This window comes from Cyprinodon tularosa, unplaced genomic scaffold (genome assembly GCF_016077235.1).
Source record: "Cyprinodon tularosa strain WSP-4 unplaced genomic scaffold, ASM1607723v1 ctg101, whole genome shotgun sequence".
Taxonomy (NCBI): Eukaryota; Metazoa; Chordata; class Actinopteri; order Cyprinodontiformes; family Cyprinodontidae; genus Cyprinodon; species Cyprinodon tularosa.
The window spans coordinates 677,157-696,226 of NW_024037794.1; the positions used below are offsets into that span (position 1 = coordinate 677,157).

Consider the following 19,070-nt stretch of genomic DNA (forward strand, 5'->3'; position numbering starts at 1 on the left):
ATTGTGGAAATATATGATTTTATTAGTCCATGCTAGCAGCCAATCTCTTTACAAAAAGAGAAATCATCTCTTTTTGAGGCCAATAAATATCCTTAATTCTTCATGTATTAGTTCTGCCAGTGCTAAGATTTACTTTGACGTCTTTTAGGAGCTATCCTGATCTCACCCTGAATTTGTTGCTGTTTTCTCTTTCCTCTCTTTTCTATTCCTCATCTGAATCTTCCTGCATTTCTTCTCCTCCCTGCAACTCTGGTGCTGCATGAACCTAACATATTGTTTTGGTGCATTTGGCTTGGTCCACATGGAGGCTTTTGAGCTGTTTTCCTTGAGTTTTTTTCCATTCTCTGTAGTGTTTTGTAGTTTATTATTTATATCCACAGGTTAGAAAGCAGGTAGCTCTCCAACTCTGTCACCTGTGTTGATTTCCTCGTTGAGGGGAGGGCTACAAGTGTTGTAAAAAGGGTCTTGTTTCATTTCTCACATTCTGTTTCAGTCAAAAAAGTTTTTGTAATGCTTTTAATTCATGCTTTTATTGAAATAATAGACTATATCTTGAAAATGCATAAGTAAAATTAATGAATTATACATAGCACATTGATTTATTGATTACACTACGACTGTCTTGGATAGGTCGTGAAATACGTGTTCAAGCATTGCCTTGTAAGCCTGGTTTGGTCAGTCAGGCTAAAGTAAATCCTCTGGAAAGGAGTGAGTATAGCCTGAGTGATTCCAAAGGTGGGAAAAACACACTCAGGGTAAATAGGTTAGAACCAACCAGATAGCTATGGATGTGAGCCAAAAATGTATAAAAAAAAAAAGGAAAGCTGCTACAGCAGTTGTTGAAGTTCTGAGTATATAATCAGCTCATCCAGAATATGTTTTTCATTACACAGTCCGAAGTACAGAGCAGTGAAATGACCTCTCTGCATTTAACCCATCCCCTTGGGGAGCAGTGGGCTGCCATTGTGCAGCTCCCGGGGTGAAGAGTTTGTTTAGGGAGCCACTGTGGCAGTCCTTGGAAATGGGAATCGAACTCAGAACCTCAGGACTCCAAGCGCAATGCCCCAAACCACTAGGGCGCCACTCCCCAAAGCAGGCATTATTGTGAAGAGTCTTACCTAATGACCCACACTGGCAGCTAATTCCTATCAGCTGGGATACGAACTCAGGCCTCCTGTTTGCAGGATGGGCGGCTTACCACTTGACCTAGCCAGCAGCAAATATAATATAATATATTTTATAATATTATTTTTATAATAAAGGGCATCATTAAAAATCACACCATGCACCCTGAGTAACTCTAGTGCAAGCATAAACTCCCACCTCCTGTGATTGTTTGGTCTGTTTTAGACAGGAGTGTCTGAGCCTCATGAGTCTGATCTTCACTCCATGTAAGTTAGTCTGGCTAACTAGCTCGGCTGGTCCAGTACAGCTATGAAGGGAAAATATTATAGGAACAAAGACTAAACACACATTTTAACATTGATCAAATATAAATGGCTTGTTTTGCCATCTAAATATATAAATATTCTCATCATGGTGCAAAATAAGAAATACAAATTTACAATAGATTTACAGTCAGTACAGCTGCCAATTCAGCAGTGGCTCTGTGTATACACTGGGTAGAGCTAAATAATGCTAAGCACAATTTAACTTAACTTTCTTTAAGATCATCCCATTTAAAGTACAACTCAATGAGGTGTTTTGGCTTTTGTTAGGTCAGTCTGACCAATCATTGTCCTCAAGCTCAGAGTCATCCTCAGAGTCACTGTATTCAACTGCAATTCGTCGGGAAAGTATGGTGGCCACGTCGTTCCCCACTGGCTCCCCCTTGTTTTGCTGTTCTTGCTGTTCTTGAACTTTTTTCAGCTGGATACCTAATGGTAAAAAAGAAAGAAAACATTAATTAAGCTTAAGAGGCAAACCTTTTCTCCAAATTATGTTGAATAAGTCACACTTACCCATTCGAATGGCAGAAAGCAGGTCACTTCTGGCATCTCTAACTGGTTTTGTTTCGGCCCTACAGCTCTCATTGTGGCGTTGTGGGTGTGAGGGCACAGAAGGGGGTGGCAAAGGTGGAGGTGGGGGACCTGGGGGAGGCGGGGCTGTGCATGGCCCCTGAGGAGGTACGGGCGGGAATGGGTAACCTGGTCCAATGTGAACATTTCCAATATGCAGCGGAGCTGGTGGAAAGCCAAACGCAGTCTGGGCTGAGGGGATGGGAGGGGCTTTGGGAGGAGGCTGGGGAATGAAGCTGTTTGATAGAAAGAACAGCAGAGTTAGAAAACCAACATTTGAATCTAAATAAGTCATTTTCTCTTAAAATAAGTTATTTTTTTCTTGAATTGCGGAGGTAAGTGACACCCTTTACCAATGGAACAACAAAATTTACATTTAAAATAAGAAAAAAAACAATTGCATTGTCTTATTTCAAGCGCATATTATCTAATTATATTATTTTAGAAATAAAAATACTCATTCCATTGGCAAATCATCTTATTTACCTACTCAAATTGAGGGTAAATACACTTAATTTAAGAAATATTCACTTTTTTGCAGTGCATCTAGTAACAGTTTAAAGTTTATATAAACTTATTGTTTGCATGAAATTTATAAATTTGGGGCCTTAAAATGTTTGGATAAGAACATACAGCTAAAGCCAGTTTTATCAACAATACCTGAGTGAAAAAGATTACATTTATTGTTAATCTCTATTTTTTTTTTATCTCCACAGGTCCCAAATTATTCTTCCAGGATAAAACATAAACCTTCAGCCACAGTTTAGTTTAGTTTACTTTAGTTTAGTTTACTTTAGTTTTGTTCAGTTCCTTAATGTCCCTCATGGCAAAATGTAGTGCACAGCAGCAGTCAGGCAAAGATAATCAAGGCTTATTCCACACATAAAAGCTCAAATATCAGATTCAACAACAAGAAATAAAACCACTATAAAATGTTTTTTAATGTGCCATGCTTGATCAAAATTAATAAATAACTTCATAGCACTTGGGACTAAGGATATTTGTATCTTTTTCCAGTGATATACCATGGCACCAAACACACAACATAAGTAGCTTAAGAATGGCACAGAATACTAAAACCAAACTTCTGAAATAGTTTATAAACTTTTAGATATTTTCTTCCAGCACATCAACCAGTTAAGATATGACAAAGGTTATGAATAAAATGTCTTTACTTCCATCCACTTTACTTTACTTCTGTTTTTGCTTTTTATATTACGTTTGGAAAGAGCCAATGAGATCAAATAAACCCCCATTTCCTTCCAAAAAAGCCAAGAAAAGAAGCAATTTAAACAAACTCTGCCCATTCTCAAAGGATGGCAGGAGCTCATTGATATGTGCAACACACATTTAGCCAAATGTGAGCAGCATTTGATTCTGTATGTATGACTATAGATTTGAAAGAATGTATATATTTTAACTTATGCACTGTATATTTTTTTATTTTATTCTTTCTTTTTTTTTCATATGTTGCAGCCAAATAATAAACGAAACACAAAGACAAACATTCTAAAGTCCTGAGTAAAAGGGAGCAGAAAGAAGAATAATCAGAAACCGTGACAACTTTAAAAAAAAAAGTAAGTTCAAATCAAATATTCAAAACTCCAAATTAATCCAACATTCATGCTGGAAATATTGCATGTAAACTCTGACCGGCGCAATACATACTTGCAGTCTGTAGCCAGACGTCCAGAGCCGTTTATTCTGTCTGCAACATGGGGCTCTGCTGCAGCATAGGTTACTGCCTTGTAATTGATATCGATACTGTGGTATTCATGCTCCACAGGTGGTGAGGGATGTGCGTTTCCTGGGATGTAATCATAAGACTTGGCATAGTTACAAGCAGCATGAACAGGTACTGGAGGGATTGGATAGTCCAGAAGGTCAGGCCTGGATAAACAATGACAGGGAAGGAGATTATGATGCAGATGCCTTCGCATATCCAGATGGTCCCCCCCCCACCAAATGCTTATCCCATATGATACAGCAGGAATGAAAAGCTAACATGCTATTGAGTATGTGAAGGGTATTTAATACATATCCCATTTCAATTTGCCTTTCTAGACTTTATGACACTATACAACAATTTTATTTTATGACATAAAAATTTAGAGAAATAAATAGCAGAAAATCGCTGCTGACTGAGTTAATTTGCTAACATGACTAAAATGACTTGATAAATAAAGTGGCATCTAGAAAGACGGATTCCTTTAAATGTGTGTGGGTATGCAGACGCTAGCCCTGAATGCAGCGGTCAGATGTTTGAGTCCTGATCATGAGATTCTTTGCTGCATTCCTTTTCCTTACTCTATGCAAAAAGAAACTGGGCCAGTATATTTTTTTCTCTCGCTTGCAGGATCTGAACGCAATAAAATCACTAAATATATCTGGTAAAATCCCTGCACAACTCATACTGAATGAGATCTGATGTGGTTTTGAGGATTACTGTTTTAGAAGGCTTTCTAAAAGATTTCATTTCTGCAAGTAGAAAATATGACTAAATGATTGACTGAAACTCAAACGCAAAGTGTATTTTGCTCTGCTTTATAGAATTCAGTGCCTTTTTTGTTGTAACACACATTTTCAGTAATGTTTGCTTATTTCAGGAGAAAAAAACAGTGTAATTCATTTTGCATTTTTTTTTATAAAATTGCAAAGGTACTATAACAAAGAACCATTTGGTGCAAATGATTGAAAATGTAACTATGAAATCAAATTAGCTACTTAAATTATTTTGCATTTACAGCAACCCATCTTCCAGATTCACTTTGGTACATCCCTGAGTTTATCAGATGAGGTTATAATGTCTTCATTACTTTACATAAAGGATGCACAACCTTAAAAAAAATATTTCAAATAGTAGTGTTAGTCCCCTTTTCAGTATTCCAGTTTTTGCTCTTTTAACAACTTTAACAAATCTGTATCTTTATCTCTAACATGCAGAAATATACACCACAAAATACACACACTCATGAGAGTGCTTTTTTTAAATAAGCAGATTTTTTTCTTTTTTAAAAGGGGGTTAAATAGAAACCCTAACCTGCCATCTGGAGACAGCGAGCCCTCTGATGATGCTCCTCGTCGAAGAGTTTTTGGGTGGTGGTGATCTGGACGGAGCTCTTTATCAAAAGCCATCATATTCCATTCTGTTCTGCGGTTTCGTGCCTTCCTCACTTTCTTCACCTCCCGATGGAGTGTGCTGCTCTCCATACATCGCTTCTGTTCCTGGGAACGAGTGATAGAAAGACAACCAAATGTGAATATTTATTCAAAAGTTAGGAAACATAACCAGGGCTGTTATAACCAAGGCTGCACTGTTACCCTTTGTCTCCGCCTTTCTTTTCTTTTTTCCTCGGTGTCCTGAAGCATCTTTTCCTTCCACAGATCAAAGAAATAGGACGGGTCCGAATAGAATTTCATTGCATCATTGGAGTCCTCTCTGCTTTGTAAAAAATAAAAACTTTTTGCAAGGTCTGAAACTATAAAGTGACTTGATGGTTGATGTAAAATATATGCAGCACCTGTAACCAGTGAGGGACCCAAGAGGGGGAGGCTTGTCACAGCCATCATATATTTCTGCAACAAAACTGGGAGTGCTGCCTTTGGACAAAACCTGCTGGTCCTGGACCAATGAGCCTCGGAAGGCCTTCCTCAAGTTTATGTCTCGAAGAGACACTATGAAACAGCAAGAGAGGAGATAAAAGTATGTTATAAACCAATGATGTTAAAAAAAAAAGAAAACCACAACAAAAAAGTGTTTCAACAGGTTGTTTTTCAGTGAACTGACCCTCCTCTACATTGGAGTCCAGCTGGGTAACTTTGACCGCCAAGCGGTCAATCCGATCCTGGAGAGAGTTTGCACGAGTATAAAAGGTGTTGGCCTCATTAAAAAGCTCCCCAAAAACATTTTCTGCATGCTTACCTACAACAGAAACAAACAAAACAAAAAAAAGAAAGAATAAAACTTCAGAAAACACCCCATTAATACGGACAAATAAAAAAGACACACCTTCACATAGAAAAATATTACAGGAAATGGAGCAGGGAAAAAACGGCTGTTTTAATTCTGATATAAACTTGCTGCGTACTGTTGCATGCTGCCACTGGAACTATCTCAATCCACTTAGAGTAAAAGCTTTCCTTAGACCATGAGTTTTTAAGTCTCCATCCACCTACTCTCCATCTCATCTGCCTGTTGGGCAGAGCTTTAAGCTTTAAGCTTGCATAACCTCACTTAATCCACACATACTACCTCAAACATACACAAACATACATGTCGAATTACAAGCAATGGGACAGATGTAAAAGAGGAAAACTTTCCCGTCTTATTTTTTCTATCTCGATTGCAAAGATTAAACCTTCATAACAGAAATATATCCCTTCTATGGACAACACCCGGAGTTACATTCTTTACAGAACACTGGGAGTCTTCAGGGTGTCTCTGACTTGGTGCAAGTCATGAAAATAAAATGTTTGGTGTTAATGCCTTTTAGAGGACGGAAAAATCACACCCGCACCCTACCTTATGGGAACACTGCTGCAATTAGTTACAAGCCAATCTATTAAAATCTACAATTGGTTAGATGCTAAGTAATAAGAAAGGAGTTCTATGGTGTGTTTGTCCAGTTTTGACTTTAAAAAGCATAAAATGAAAGCTTAGACATTGTAATTACTGTCTAGTGGTATTTTCTTTCATGAACAAATGTGCACTGGCAATAAAGAGTAAGATAGTGTTCACTACTATGCCTTATGAACGCTACTTTTTAGTGTTCAAAAGGCATATGTCCTTATGAACACTATAAAATAGTACATAAAAATGATGGAATCAATCTTACATTCTTAAAGTAAGAAGCATCCATTCTCCACTCAGAGTTCTGACCTTTAGTGGCTTCTCAGTTAAAATGTCCAACTCAGAGGTTGGAAATTCTAAATGGAACATTGCAGTGTAGAGGGAAAAACCTTATCCTACTCCAGTAAGATTGATGAACTCTAGTCTATAACATTTTTTATTTTTGTTTTTATTTTATCAGTTCAATGTAAATTTTAGATTAAGAAAATTGGTTCAATACACGCGTTTGAAATTGTAGCTTTCAAATTGTGAAGAAAAAAGAAACTTTACAGCTTCATTAGTTTCTGGGTTTGTTTCAAGAAGAAAAAAGAACAATCCTGGAATTCAATTCATTCCAGGATATGATTCAAGGTATTTGAACGTACACTGTTAACACTTAGGACTTACTCAGACAACTTAGCTGTCGGATGATGGCAGATAACGTGTTGTTGGTCACACATTCCAGCTCGTTACCAATCCCATCAGGCACTGCACCATGGCACAAGTGCTGAGGCTCAATGTTTCTCTTGACCAGGGGCATATTTTCTTCTTTACATCCCAACCAATGCCTGTTGGAGGTGGAAAAGGGGTATAATTCAGATTATCAGATAGCACAGCCTGCAAGTGTAACCTTTTGAACAACATTTTCAGAAGAGCACAGCTGTCATCATTTATGAGGACCTTTGTAAATCAGTTTACACATCCTTATTAAATGGACTTGGCAAATGGTTCTTTGTTTGCTACAGACAATTAAATGTTCACAGAATCAAACAGGCTTACAACTAATTTTGTACTTTATCATACATTTTTCTGCAGTAGCTATGTCAACAAGATAAAAGGCTTAATCACAGATGGATGCTTACAATAGCAAAACACTAGAGATGATTGGGGTTTTGAGCTATAAAGTACAATTTGATCATATTTTTAACATAAAAAACGACAGGATATTTTTTCTCATGGACCAACTTAAATTCTTTTGTGGCATTTTGTTTTCCTATTAAAATATAAAACAAAATGTCCTGTTTTATATCCAGCTTCCAGTCTGCACCTCATCAAATAATTAGTTTGCAAAGTAAAAGCTCCTTTCATGTGTACTTTATTCTGAGTGGCTCTTAAAGCTAGTGAACTGACTAATACATGATAGATGTATGATACAAATGTCTATGGGAAATGGTCATATCTAATGTTTTACTGCATGTGAGTTAAAGTTTAAATTCACTTCCTTTCTTTCCATTATGAGCACAAAATTATTTCAAACCTTAAGAAAAGCTAAAGCAGTTTGAAATACTGCACAAGTGTAGCAGCTATCATTTGATTATTGATTTCAGAAAATATGTCTGTAAGTTGTTGGACATCAGTGACAAAACCTACTGATGAATACAGATTTTATATTTGAAGTATTTAAAAAATGAGAAGTAGCAATGCTATTTCACTGCAGTGTGTTGTTACCAAAGCCACAAGTTTTTATTTTTAGGATTTAAAGATGAACAGAAAAATGTGATGCTTCTTGTATAAAAAAATAGATATTTGTCCTGAGATATCACAATTATATTCAAGACACTGATCAGTTTATTCAACAGTTCATTCTCTTCTTTTTAAATTTAACATGTCCTATTTAAGAACAAATGATTTTCACAGAATTCTAAAAAAGAACAAAGGTTTTTTTTTTTTCTTGGTATTGCTTGCTTTTTTGGTTTGTTTTCCACTGAAGTTAATTAATGCATGAATGTTGAGAGGATAAGTTTGAAATTTGAATATCTATGTTAATCTAACAAAAAAAAACAATAAATGAAACAAACACTTTTCAGTGGTTAAATAGAAAAGAAGAAAATGAACAATTTTCAAATTTCCACCAATGTATTTTACTCTTATTTTCCATGCACATCAGTTTTTTGTATCAATTTTTTTTCCATATTTTTTTAATTTTGTGCCTTTTAGCCTATTCATAACTGAATGCTTTTCGTAAACTTTGCAGAGAAAATATTAGTTATTACATGAATAGCTGCATTTTTAAATCCTTTTTCTGTAAAAGAAGTGTTAGATAACAAAAATGCCTACCCGTGGACGATTAACAGTTGCCTCTATCATGGAGAAATGTTTTAGATGGTCCAGGTTGTTCTGCTGGCTCATAGGATGTGTTTCCTGTTTCCCATCAGCAAATGGGAATACAGCTGTCGAATCATCCACGTTACAGGGACTGTATGGGGGCCTGTTTGTGTCCACAGCGTGTTTTATCGGAGATAGCTGTCCTCTGGAGCCCAGTTCACTGACAATAAATCCCTATGTCCAAGTAACAGCCTGAGCCAGGAGGGGATTACCCAGTAGATTTACTCTTTCCATCCAATCGCAGGCGTCAATCCTGGCCGCGTTTCATCCAGCTCCATTTCAGGATGTATTAGTAGTTTTTATATAGCGTAGTAATGCATTCCATGAATCCAAGGTCAAAGCTCAACTAAGTGTTATTATATAACACATAAAATGAAGTTACAATCTATGAACCTTACCTGCTTATGCTATGATAATTATTTTCGATGCAGCTAGATACAGCCTTGGAATTACTTTTGTTGTCACCAGGTGTACGCATGTTATCTTTTATGTCAAAACACTTTTTACTTAAATGATAAGATGGTGAGACCTTTAAATCTTTCTGCAGTTTCTTTGCAAAAACAGCAGCTTGTCTCTCTAATCTGGGCTATTATCACATCAGTGGAAATGACCTGGATAAATAAAGAAACCAGACACTCTGAGTGTGAAATAAAAGTCACACACACACACACACACACACACACACACACACACACACACACACACACACACACACACACACACACACACACACACACACACACACACACACACACACACACACAAACCATCCTCCTCTCCCAGATGATGGCTGGATTTAGGGAGGTACTGGTATAACCTAGATATGGGGGCTTAAATCTTTACAGGCATCATTACAGCAAACAATAACTCAAAAACAGTTGTCTGTTTGGAGTACACTTTCTGTAATCTATGCTACTGATATGCAAAACTGTCTTCAACATGGGTCAAAACTGTCCATTTGAAATTAATTCAGGGCCACAAAATGATTTCAATTGTACCTGCTTAACTGTTAACAAAAAATAAAATAAAGAACTGATTTCTGCAGAAGAGAGAAAACATTTTACAGGATTTTTAATGTGAAACATAAAATCTCACAGGTTTTTCTTGTTTAAAAAGAAATAAATAAAAACAACAAATGGGAAAAACTCGCAAATAATGTTTTAAAACACCTCTTCTTTCTAAAAGCTTTAAGACTTTTTATGGCATTTTTGCTAACATGTAGGTCAATTTTTTGGTAAAAACTGTTTCTTTATTTCTCTCTGCTGAACTCTTTCATAAAAAGCATCTTTTTAAAAAGGCATTGTATCAGATACAGATTCAAAGTAATTTCTCTTTCGAAGGACAACTGAGTTTCTGCTATTTTTGTCAAGTTGGAGGGACCGCAAACTGCTCCCTATACCGTACTTTGAACACAACTGACCTACGTCAATTTCATCTTGATTGCTAATGGGATCTAAAGATGCTTCTCCACACTTTGTGTCAAGGTAAAGAAAGTATAACTCAGAGATCAGACTTTGCGGGGAAGATTACACCATAGCCTTTTGTGTGAGACATAACATTTAATTATTTTGTAAAAGATAAACAGAATTTCGTCTTAGTGTTAAAAAAAACAAAACAAACTAGACCCTGAGAATCGACTCTTAAAAGAACAAGCATTGACAAATTGAGAGGACTGACCAGATTTCCTGGTAGTTACAGTTTGCCAAATTGTTCCTGAAGAATAATGTGCGTATGTTTTTGTGCTGCTTCAAGAGCACTGAGGTTTGTGCTTTTCATTTATATACAGATCCGCCAATGTCCTCTAAGTTTTTCATTTGAGGAGCGGTTCGGTCTCTGATAGGATTATTGCCAGACGTTGATTATTTTTGCAGATATTTAGCTTTAGACTTTGTATTGTGCTTGTTGATAATATTGTTCTGTTACATGACAAAATTTCTGCCTTGTGTAATCGTTTTTTTTCATTACTTTATTAGATATTTGAGGATCAGTTTATGCTAAATTTACAATTAAAATATGCTACCTAAATAAATAGGAAACATGTAGACATGTAAGCAGGTGGGTGGAAAGGTCCTGTACAGTAGCTGTGGGCACAGTAATTTGTTCAGTGATTTTGCTGATGAGTAACGAATAACCTTAAACAGTTAAAGATGTAAAAGAGAAAAGATAAAAACAGAAGGTTTACACCATATGAGATATTCATTAATGAAGTAAAAATGTATAGCTTTAAAACCTCTTTACAGCAGTACTCATTTAAATCTATTTTCTATTATTTTTCAACAAAATGACTGACGTTTTTTAAAACTAAGGTTATGAATGTAAGTTGCTGTTAAAATGATAAAAAACCTAGAGAATATAAAGATTTATATGTCAAAAAGTAGAATGTATTAATTTTGAAGCATCAATGCAAAATAAACAGCTTTCTGACAGGAATTTAATAGGACGCACCTTTTTTTAGGTTTGCAGATATTTTAGCTATTGTTGTGCAACTTTAATATATTTATTGTCCATCCCAGTAGGGGTGCCAAATATGTTATTTAATCAGATAATATTCAGACTGTCATTTATACTGTCTGTCATATACCAGGCCCTAAGCTTCAATCTGCACACACAGAGGGTGTTTTCATCTTTCCTGGGGATTTTAACCAGTCTAACTTGAAGAGTGTGCTTCCTCATTTTTACCAACATGTGGACTTTGCAACTCGGGGTCAAAATATTTTACATTTAGCCTACTCTAACATCAAAGATGTATTCAGAGCAGCTCCCTGCTTCTACCTCAGGTTATTAGATCATCTATCAGTCATGCTAACTCCTGCATACAGGCCCCAGCTAATCAGGGCTAAACCAACAGTGAAGCAGGTCAGAATGTGGACTGAGGGGGTCATTGAGAAACTCTAGGACTGTTTCCAATGCTCTGACTTGAACATGTTCTAAGCTGCAGCAACCTATGACAACAACAAAAAAATATATATACATGAGTGTGCCAAGACTGTGTCAGCCTACATCAACAAATGCGTTGAAGAATGATCGTCAGCATCACAAAGAACATCCCCACCTGGACCAACCAACGGACCTGGATGAATAGGGAGGTTCAGAAATCGCTAAAATCTCGGAACTCAAAATTCAAGTCTGGTAAAAGAGAGCTACTGTGGACAGCATGTGCCAACTTAAACCTTCCCATCAAACCAGCTAAGCAGAATGAAAGAGATCCAGGATCTCTTCAACATCAGGAGTATGTTGCGGGGTATACAGGCGATCAGACTACAACACACCCTCCCCCCGGTAGATGCTGCTAATGCTGACTTCTTAAATGAACTAAACAACTTCTTTGGGAGGTTTGAGGCACTAAACAGCACTCCAGCACTAAAAGCAGTTCCCCACCAGGGGGAGGAGGCACTATACCTTGACATAGCTGAGGTGAAGAAAACTCTGAGCAGAGTCAACCCAAGAAAGGCCCCAGGCCTTGATGTACAGGGAATATGCAGGTGAGGTGGCTGGTGTCTTCACAGACATTTTTAACACCGTGATGGACCAATCCATAGTGCCAGCATGCTTTAAGTCTGCCACCATCATTCTGGTCCCAAAGAAGCCTCAGGTCACCTCACTCAATGACTACCTGCCTGTCGCACTGACTCCTATCATGATGAAGTGCTTCGAAAGGCTGGTTAAAGAACACATCCTCTCCATTTCACCCTGACATTCAAACCTTTCCCGTTCATCGATGGAACTGCTCCACTGAGGATGCCATCTCTGTTGCTCTCCACCTGAGCCTGGAACACCTGGAGGAGAAGAATACTCACATGCAGATGCTGTTCCCAGACTTCCACTTTCAACACCATCATCCCACAGCATCTGATAGGAAAATGGAACAGCTGGGATTCAATACAACCCTCTGTCAGTCTGGGTTAGACAGAACACCTCTGATGTCATCACCCTGAGCACAGGCTTCCCTCAGCGCCTTGTCCTGAGCCTCCTGCTGTTCTCTCTAGTGACACATGACTGCTTCCCCAGCTTCACCACCAATCACATTGAGAAGTTTGCAGACGACACTACAGTGGTGGGCGTCATCAGAGACGGCAATGACTGGAACTGGGTGTGGAGGCTGCAGCTCCTAAGACCAGAAGAAGGTGAAAAGATTGATGAGGACAGCAGAGAAGATCATAGGAGCGGTTGCGCTGTGTGACTTAATTCAGATGACCCTGTTTCGACACACCTCCAGCCCCTCCTCCACCATCGCAGCTGAAGCTTAATTAGATTGTGTTTCCTCCTGGACTCTTACTGCGTTCCCTGTCTCATCTTGACCGGTCTGGCAGAAGACCGCCATGTTGAGCCTGGTTCTGCTAGAGGTTTCTTCCCAACAGGGAGTTTTTCCTCTCCACTGTTGTTTCATGCTTGCTCATCATGGACAGGTTCGCTCAACCTGTGTTATCACAACTGGACTTCCATCTTCCAGGTCCCTGAGTGAAGCTCTAGTATCAGCTCGCACAATTCACTGGATTTCCCCATAAAGCTCAGCAGACCGTCTCTCTAACCAGCAGTCTACAGACTGACCAACTTCATCTATCTCCACTCCACCACCAGTTTCAGGACTGGGGGAAACAGCCCTATTCTTTGCTCCTGTTCATGCATATCTATCAAAATTCAGTGCAATGTTTCCTGCTGAGGTCTGAGCACCAAAGACCAAGTAATTGCATCAATAAATTTTATTTAATTGTCTTTTCTCTTCGTGTGAGTTTTTCAGGTTTAAATTTCATTAAACTATGAGGGACTATTAACACTTCCTTGTGGGATTCCATTGATTATTTAGAATTGTGACATTTCAGATTCTACTTTAACTCTGATTCTTCTTTCAATTATATTTTTACAATTATAATGAAGGCCAGTATGTTTACAAAGCGCTTCTGTTCTTAAAAAAAACAAAAAAACAAAAGCAGGAATATTATCCATTTAAGGGTTTCATATAGATTCTGTGACTATTTTTCTTAGTAGGCATTGAGCTGGATCAATTATTTACTGCAACATTGGTTTTTAAATTGTTTTCATAAACCTGCAGCGAAGCAGTCAACCTTTATTAACCTGCAACAAAAATAGTCAATCTATAATCAGACAGGCCAGTAGGTTATCAAGTGCCCTGTTTTCTTTTGTAGAAAAGAAAAAGAAATACCCTACCATTTTTTTTCCTTTTCTACACACACGACACAATTTCCTTAAGGATTAATATTAACAATTGTGGAAAAATTTTTAAGAGAGGGGCTGGTGCAATCTGCTGCTCAAAAAAGAAAAAAAATGGTACCTGGAGGTTCAGCACAACAACTTAATGTATGTTAAGATGGGATCCAAATTGAATTCTTTTTATTGATTTAAAATAAACATGTTTTTTCCAAACAAAAAAAGACGGTTTTACAAAAAAAAAAAAAAAAGAAAGTTATCTGGCAAATGTAGCTCTATTTGCTTGACACAAAGAAAAATGGTCGAAAATGAGACCAATAGTAAAAAATATCTACAAACACTTGGGTTGAAATTTAAAATTATATTTCTGAAATTTCAATCTACAATCAATTCAATTCAGTTTGTGTCATCTCAAGGCACTTTACAGAGACAATACTTAGACTTAGACAAACTTTACTGTTTTGTATACATAGGGTGTATGCAAAACAAAATCTTGTTCAGTACAGCTCTTAAGACATTTCCATTTCCTAAAGTGCAGCATTGATAAAATATAAACATGGTGATCAAATGTAAACATAATACTGAGATATGATTTACAGTTTATTTTATTCAACATTTAGCAGTCTAATGGCAGTGAGGAAGAAGCTGTTTTAGAATCTGCTGGACTTGCATCAGATGCTTTGAAGCAGCTTCCATGAGGGCAGCTGGGAGAACAGTCCATGGTGGTGTGTAAGGGGTCATTTATAATTCTATAAAAATCTTATTTATAATTTATAAGAATCATTATCTTCTGGTCTAAAGATGAGAAACAAAGTTAATCACCACCGAAGTTTAAAAGAAAAAAGAAGTAATAAGACTTTTTGGAGTCAAATAAACCGCAGGAAGAAAACAAAGACCAACGGTTAGTAGACCTATATAACCCAAGATTTTATCAATGACTAGAGCAAGATCACTAGAGCAGGTCTCGCTAGCCTGTTAAGGTTTACCGATCAGGAATCAACAAGAAGAAAAGCACAGGATGAATTTCCCAATAATTCCCAAGATCTTTTTACAATATATTATGTGAAACCACAAGATAAAAGTGGGACTTTTAGGAATGATTTGGTCCTGTTGTACCCGGTGTAAAACAAACAACACTTATCATAAGGTGAATGAGAAACCAACAGTTAAAGATGGTTTGTGTGATGGCCCTGGGCTGCTTTGCTACCACTTGCAGACTTGTGCCACTTGTATTAAAAAAAAACCCAATAATGTCTTTTTCTCTAGCAGAAATCTTGAGGGAGAATTTTCGACCTGCAGTTTGGGATCTTCAGCTCAAAAGCACTTAGGTTTTACACCGGGACATTGATAAAACCACAACCGAAGAATGACCAGAAGCCACTTAAAATCAAATAAAGCATCTTTATTTTGGCAACTTATCTATGAACAAGATGCTTTGTATTTCAATTCCACAGTTGATTAATACATTGCAAATGTATGATTCATACTTTTTAAATAATTTGAAGGGTAATGCAGTTTTAAATCTACTCAACAAGGGGCTGTTTCTATCTGAATGTAGATTCTAGATCTGCAGTTTTTACATAAATGTTACAGTCATCCATTTTTTTCCATTTTCTCCTGCTTAGTCCTTCTCAGGGTCTCGGTGAGGCCGGTGACTATCTCTGGCAATCACAGGCGAGAGGCGGGGTACACCCTGGACAGGTTGCCAGTCTCTCGCAGGGCAAAACAGAGACTCACAAAGACACACAACCATGCATGCACACAATCACACCTAAGGACAATTTAGAGAGGCTGATTAACCTAACAGTCATGTTTTTGGACTGTGGGAGGAAGTTGGAGTAGGCAGAGAGAACCCACGCATGCTCAGGGAGAACATGCAAACATCATGCAGAAAGGAATCAGGAATCAAACCTGAAACCTTCCTGCTGTAAGGCAGCAGCACTACCCACTGCTCCACTGTGCAGCCCTGTTAAAGTCACAGTTAAAAATGTAACTTTCATAGTTGCTATGTCTCTGAAAAAATGTCCTTCCCATGTGAAGGGAAGCTGTGAATATAACTCATCAACCTCTTCATGCATGACAACAAATAGCTGTCATGTTAGTTTTTAAAATTTAAATATGACCAGTAAAAAAATGCAGATACTGAATATATTAAAGGTCCATAGAAAAAAGTAATTGCCATGGTGAATATTTCACTAAACGGTTCAACTTTTAGTTTCAGTTTTGTACTCTAAAATCTCTTTATAGGAAGTTTACATGAAATAAACCTGGAAATAACATTTTGGCTGGAGGAGGTTTCAATACTTTAGAAAATATCCTAATCTCAAAGGCAGCAAAGGGGTATTAACCCCTGTCTTACTGTACTGCAGTCTTTTTTACCATCATTGACCCATTTGGTGTCACATAATGTGGACAACAACCAGTTTACCCACTTAATGCACTCTGGCATTAACAGGTACACTTCCAACCTCCATTACACATAGAGGGTCCCTCCTCTGATATTTTTCCTTCCATTATGGCTTTTTAGTGCTATTCCATAATGACCTCATCCAATACCTTTCCTAGTTATTACCTTTAAAGAGTGAGCATTACACACAAAGCTGTGAAAGGAGTATCAGTTAACATTGTGGTCTGCTTTTCATGTTTATACTTATGTTCCACATCCACAATATTAAAAATGTCTAATGTGTCTATCCAGGTCATAGAGAAGCCACCATTACATCCAAATGATTAGTGTTTTGTCCAGGGCTTTGGGTCCATGTTAATCACTTTGGCTTTCAAGTATACTTTATTTTCTCCTTAACATGTTCAAAAACATTTATAGGCTTCTAAGAGTATTTGTTGGCCCTTTTTTTCCACATTTTGTCACATTATGAACTGAAACTTCTGTGTATCTTATCTGCATTTCCATGGACAAGAAAAAAACATTGCACAACTGACATGAAAGGACAAGAATCTTGATGTCTTTTAATCTTTTTCCTTTGCTCATAAGTCCCTATTGAGTTTTACCACAAAACATGTCAGGGAAACAAGAAATATGTTAAAGGAGGCAAAAATTATATCTGATCCAAACAGAATACTCTGTACCTATTGCACACCCCATTCCTGTGGTGAAACATATTTGTGGCAGTATCATGCTGTGGGGAGACACTTGTCAATTAAGCTGGTCAGAGTTGGTAGGACCATCGATGGAGCCACACAGCAGGTCTGATAAAAACAACCAACTTGTGACTAAGGCAGAGTTTCTCTTCTATGCACTGAAGCAAACATTATTATACATATATGACCTTGTATTGTATCAACAGACAATCAGACCAAGCTTATTAATTAAGCAGGCAAAAGTACATTCTTATTATATTCTTGTTTGATCCTACAGGCGGAGTATCATTTGACTGACCCTCATCGTGTAGGAGGAAAGAAACTTCAGAGAAAAGCCATACAATATTCTCATGCTTTCTACTGTAATCACTTGATTTTTTTTTATATTTCTATTCTAATTTGAGAAAAACAAATAATGTTTATCAGTAGGAAAACATATTTTATAGAAATTATTGATTTGTAAGAAAAATCCTGTGGATATTCTTTGCTTTTTTAAAATCACTTAAATTCACCATAACTTGTCATTATAAAGCTATCAAGAAGTCTTCCAACTGTTCTCTTCTCCCTGGTTACAATGGCTTTTTTTTTTAACAAAACACAAAACCTAGAATTTTCCCATAGCAGAGCTCAGCACATCACCCAAAATCAGCCGCAGCTTAAGGCTGTATCAAAAGCCTCGCAGTTCCTGAGCAGCCGTCTTTATAGGGGGTGACTCTTAGAGTGCCTCAGCTTGTTTGTCTCTTGGTTTAACTGGTGCACATAGCCATGGAAAGATCATTAAATCACTGTTTTACCACTTGGTTTAATCCCCACATCCAAATGGGAGGATACAAAAAAGGAAAAATGGAAAGAAAAAAAAGAGGTGGGCGAGATTAAGCGAGAACTTGATTGATTTAAGCTGACGGCTCTTCTTCTCAGCGTTACCAAAGGGAGTTAAGAATCCCGATACCACATCTCCTGAAGAGTGGCTACCGATCACCCTTTCCCTGTTTCTCCCACAGTGTCCGGCCTCTCTTGTACTGTCCGCTGCTGAAGCCATCTGCCGGATTACCCAGCAGGATGTGTTTTTATGGAGTGCATCCCATTCATATCCTGCCTGCAAAGGTTTACATTAAGGTTGAACTCGGGTGCACTTACAAAGGCAGATGAAACGGGCTCTGTCCTTCTTACAGTGCCCCTCCCCATATTCTCACTGTTTGCGAGACTGATATCACAGGGTTGAAAGGAGCTGTTTCACCGTGGCATGAAAGAGGATCTCATGCAATGCCACTGTCTGCTGCTGATTCTTTTTCAGCCACTGACAATGACGTGATGCCCAGCATGAAAAAAAAAAACACTTGTGCGTGCCAAGTGTGATTGTTTCTTCTAATAGGCATCAACAGGCCAACTTTGCTGTGTTACCATACAGGTGAACTCATTCCTGGGAAAATGTTTTTTTCTTTCTTAGCCTCATAGGCGCGATGGCGTCCCCCTTTTTTCCTCGGCCTAAAGGGATTAGTCGTGCCAGTGCTACCCCGGCTGTCACGGTACTGTCTACTTCCCATCTCTCTTCTGGGCCTCTAATGTGATTAACCCATTCCCTGTGGTCCAAATGGTTCTGGATAGTGGGTAGAGGCACAGGGAGGTGGATGGAACAGGGGGCTCCTTGGCATGTTCTTCACCATGCCTCCCTCATCATTATTGCTACCTTTGTTGGACAGGAAGAAGTGAGGTCGAAGGTTCATTTACGCAAAGTAGAGTGCAAGTGTGTGAGGAAGAAATTCATGGGCTTTGGTGCAGTCGTAATGATACATTAAATATTGAAGCTATTTTATTCTTTAATTTTGGTCCTTTCATTTCTCAGAAAGATTAGT

General features: G+C 37.8%; 1 protein-coding gene across 2 annotated transcripts; it reads right to left on the minus strand.

Annotated features, from left to right (window-relative positions):
* Positions 1–330: 330 nt before the first annotated feature.
* On the minus strand, positions 331–9,135 carry LOC119778335 (wiskott-Aldrich syndrome protein family member 3-like). Of its 2 annotated transcripts, XM_038277512.1 has the most exons (9): positions 8,905–9,135; positions 7,255–7,415; positions 5,806–5,940; positions 5,540–5,693; positions 5,340–5,460; positions 5,059–5,243; positions 3,687–3,908; positions 1,962–2,254; positions 331–1,877 (listed from the first exon to the last, which is right to left on the minus strand). In XM_038277512.1, exons 2-9 carry the CDS (start codon positions 7,385–7,387, stop codon positions 1,720–1,722), a joined length of 1,401 nt encoding a protein of 466 aa, XP_038133440.1. In that variant the 5' UTR covers positions 7,388–7,415; positions 8,905–9,135; the 3' UTR covers positions 331–1,719. The 2 variants fall into 2 exon arrangements, with proteins under 2 accessions (XP_038133440.1, XP_038133448.1); XM_038277520.1 differs by lacking the exon at positions 8,905–9,135 and having other exon boundaries at positions 1,720–1,877; positions 5,340–5,457; positions 7,255–7,387.
* Positions 9,136–19,070: the final 9,935 nt, after the last annotated feature.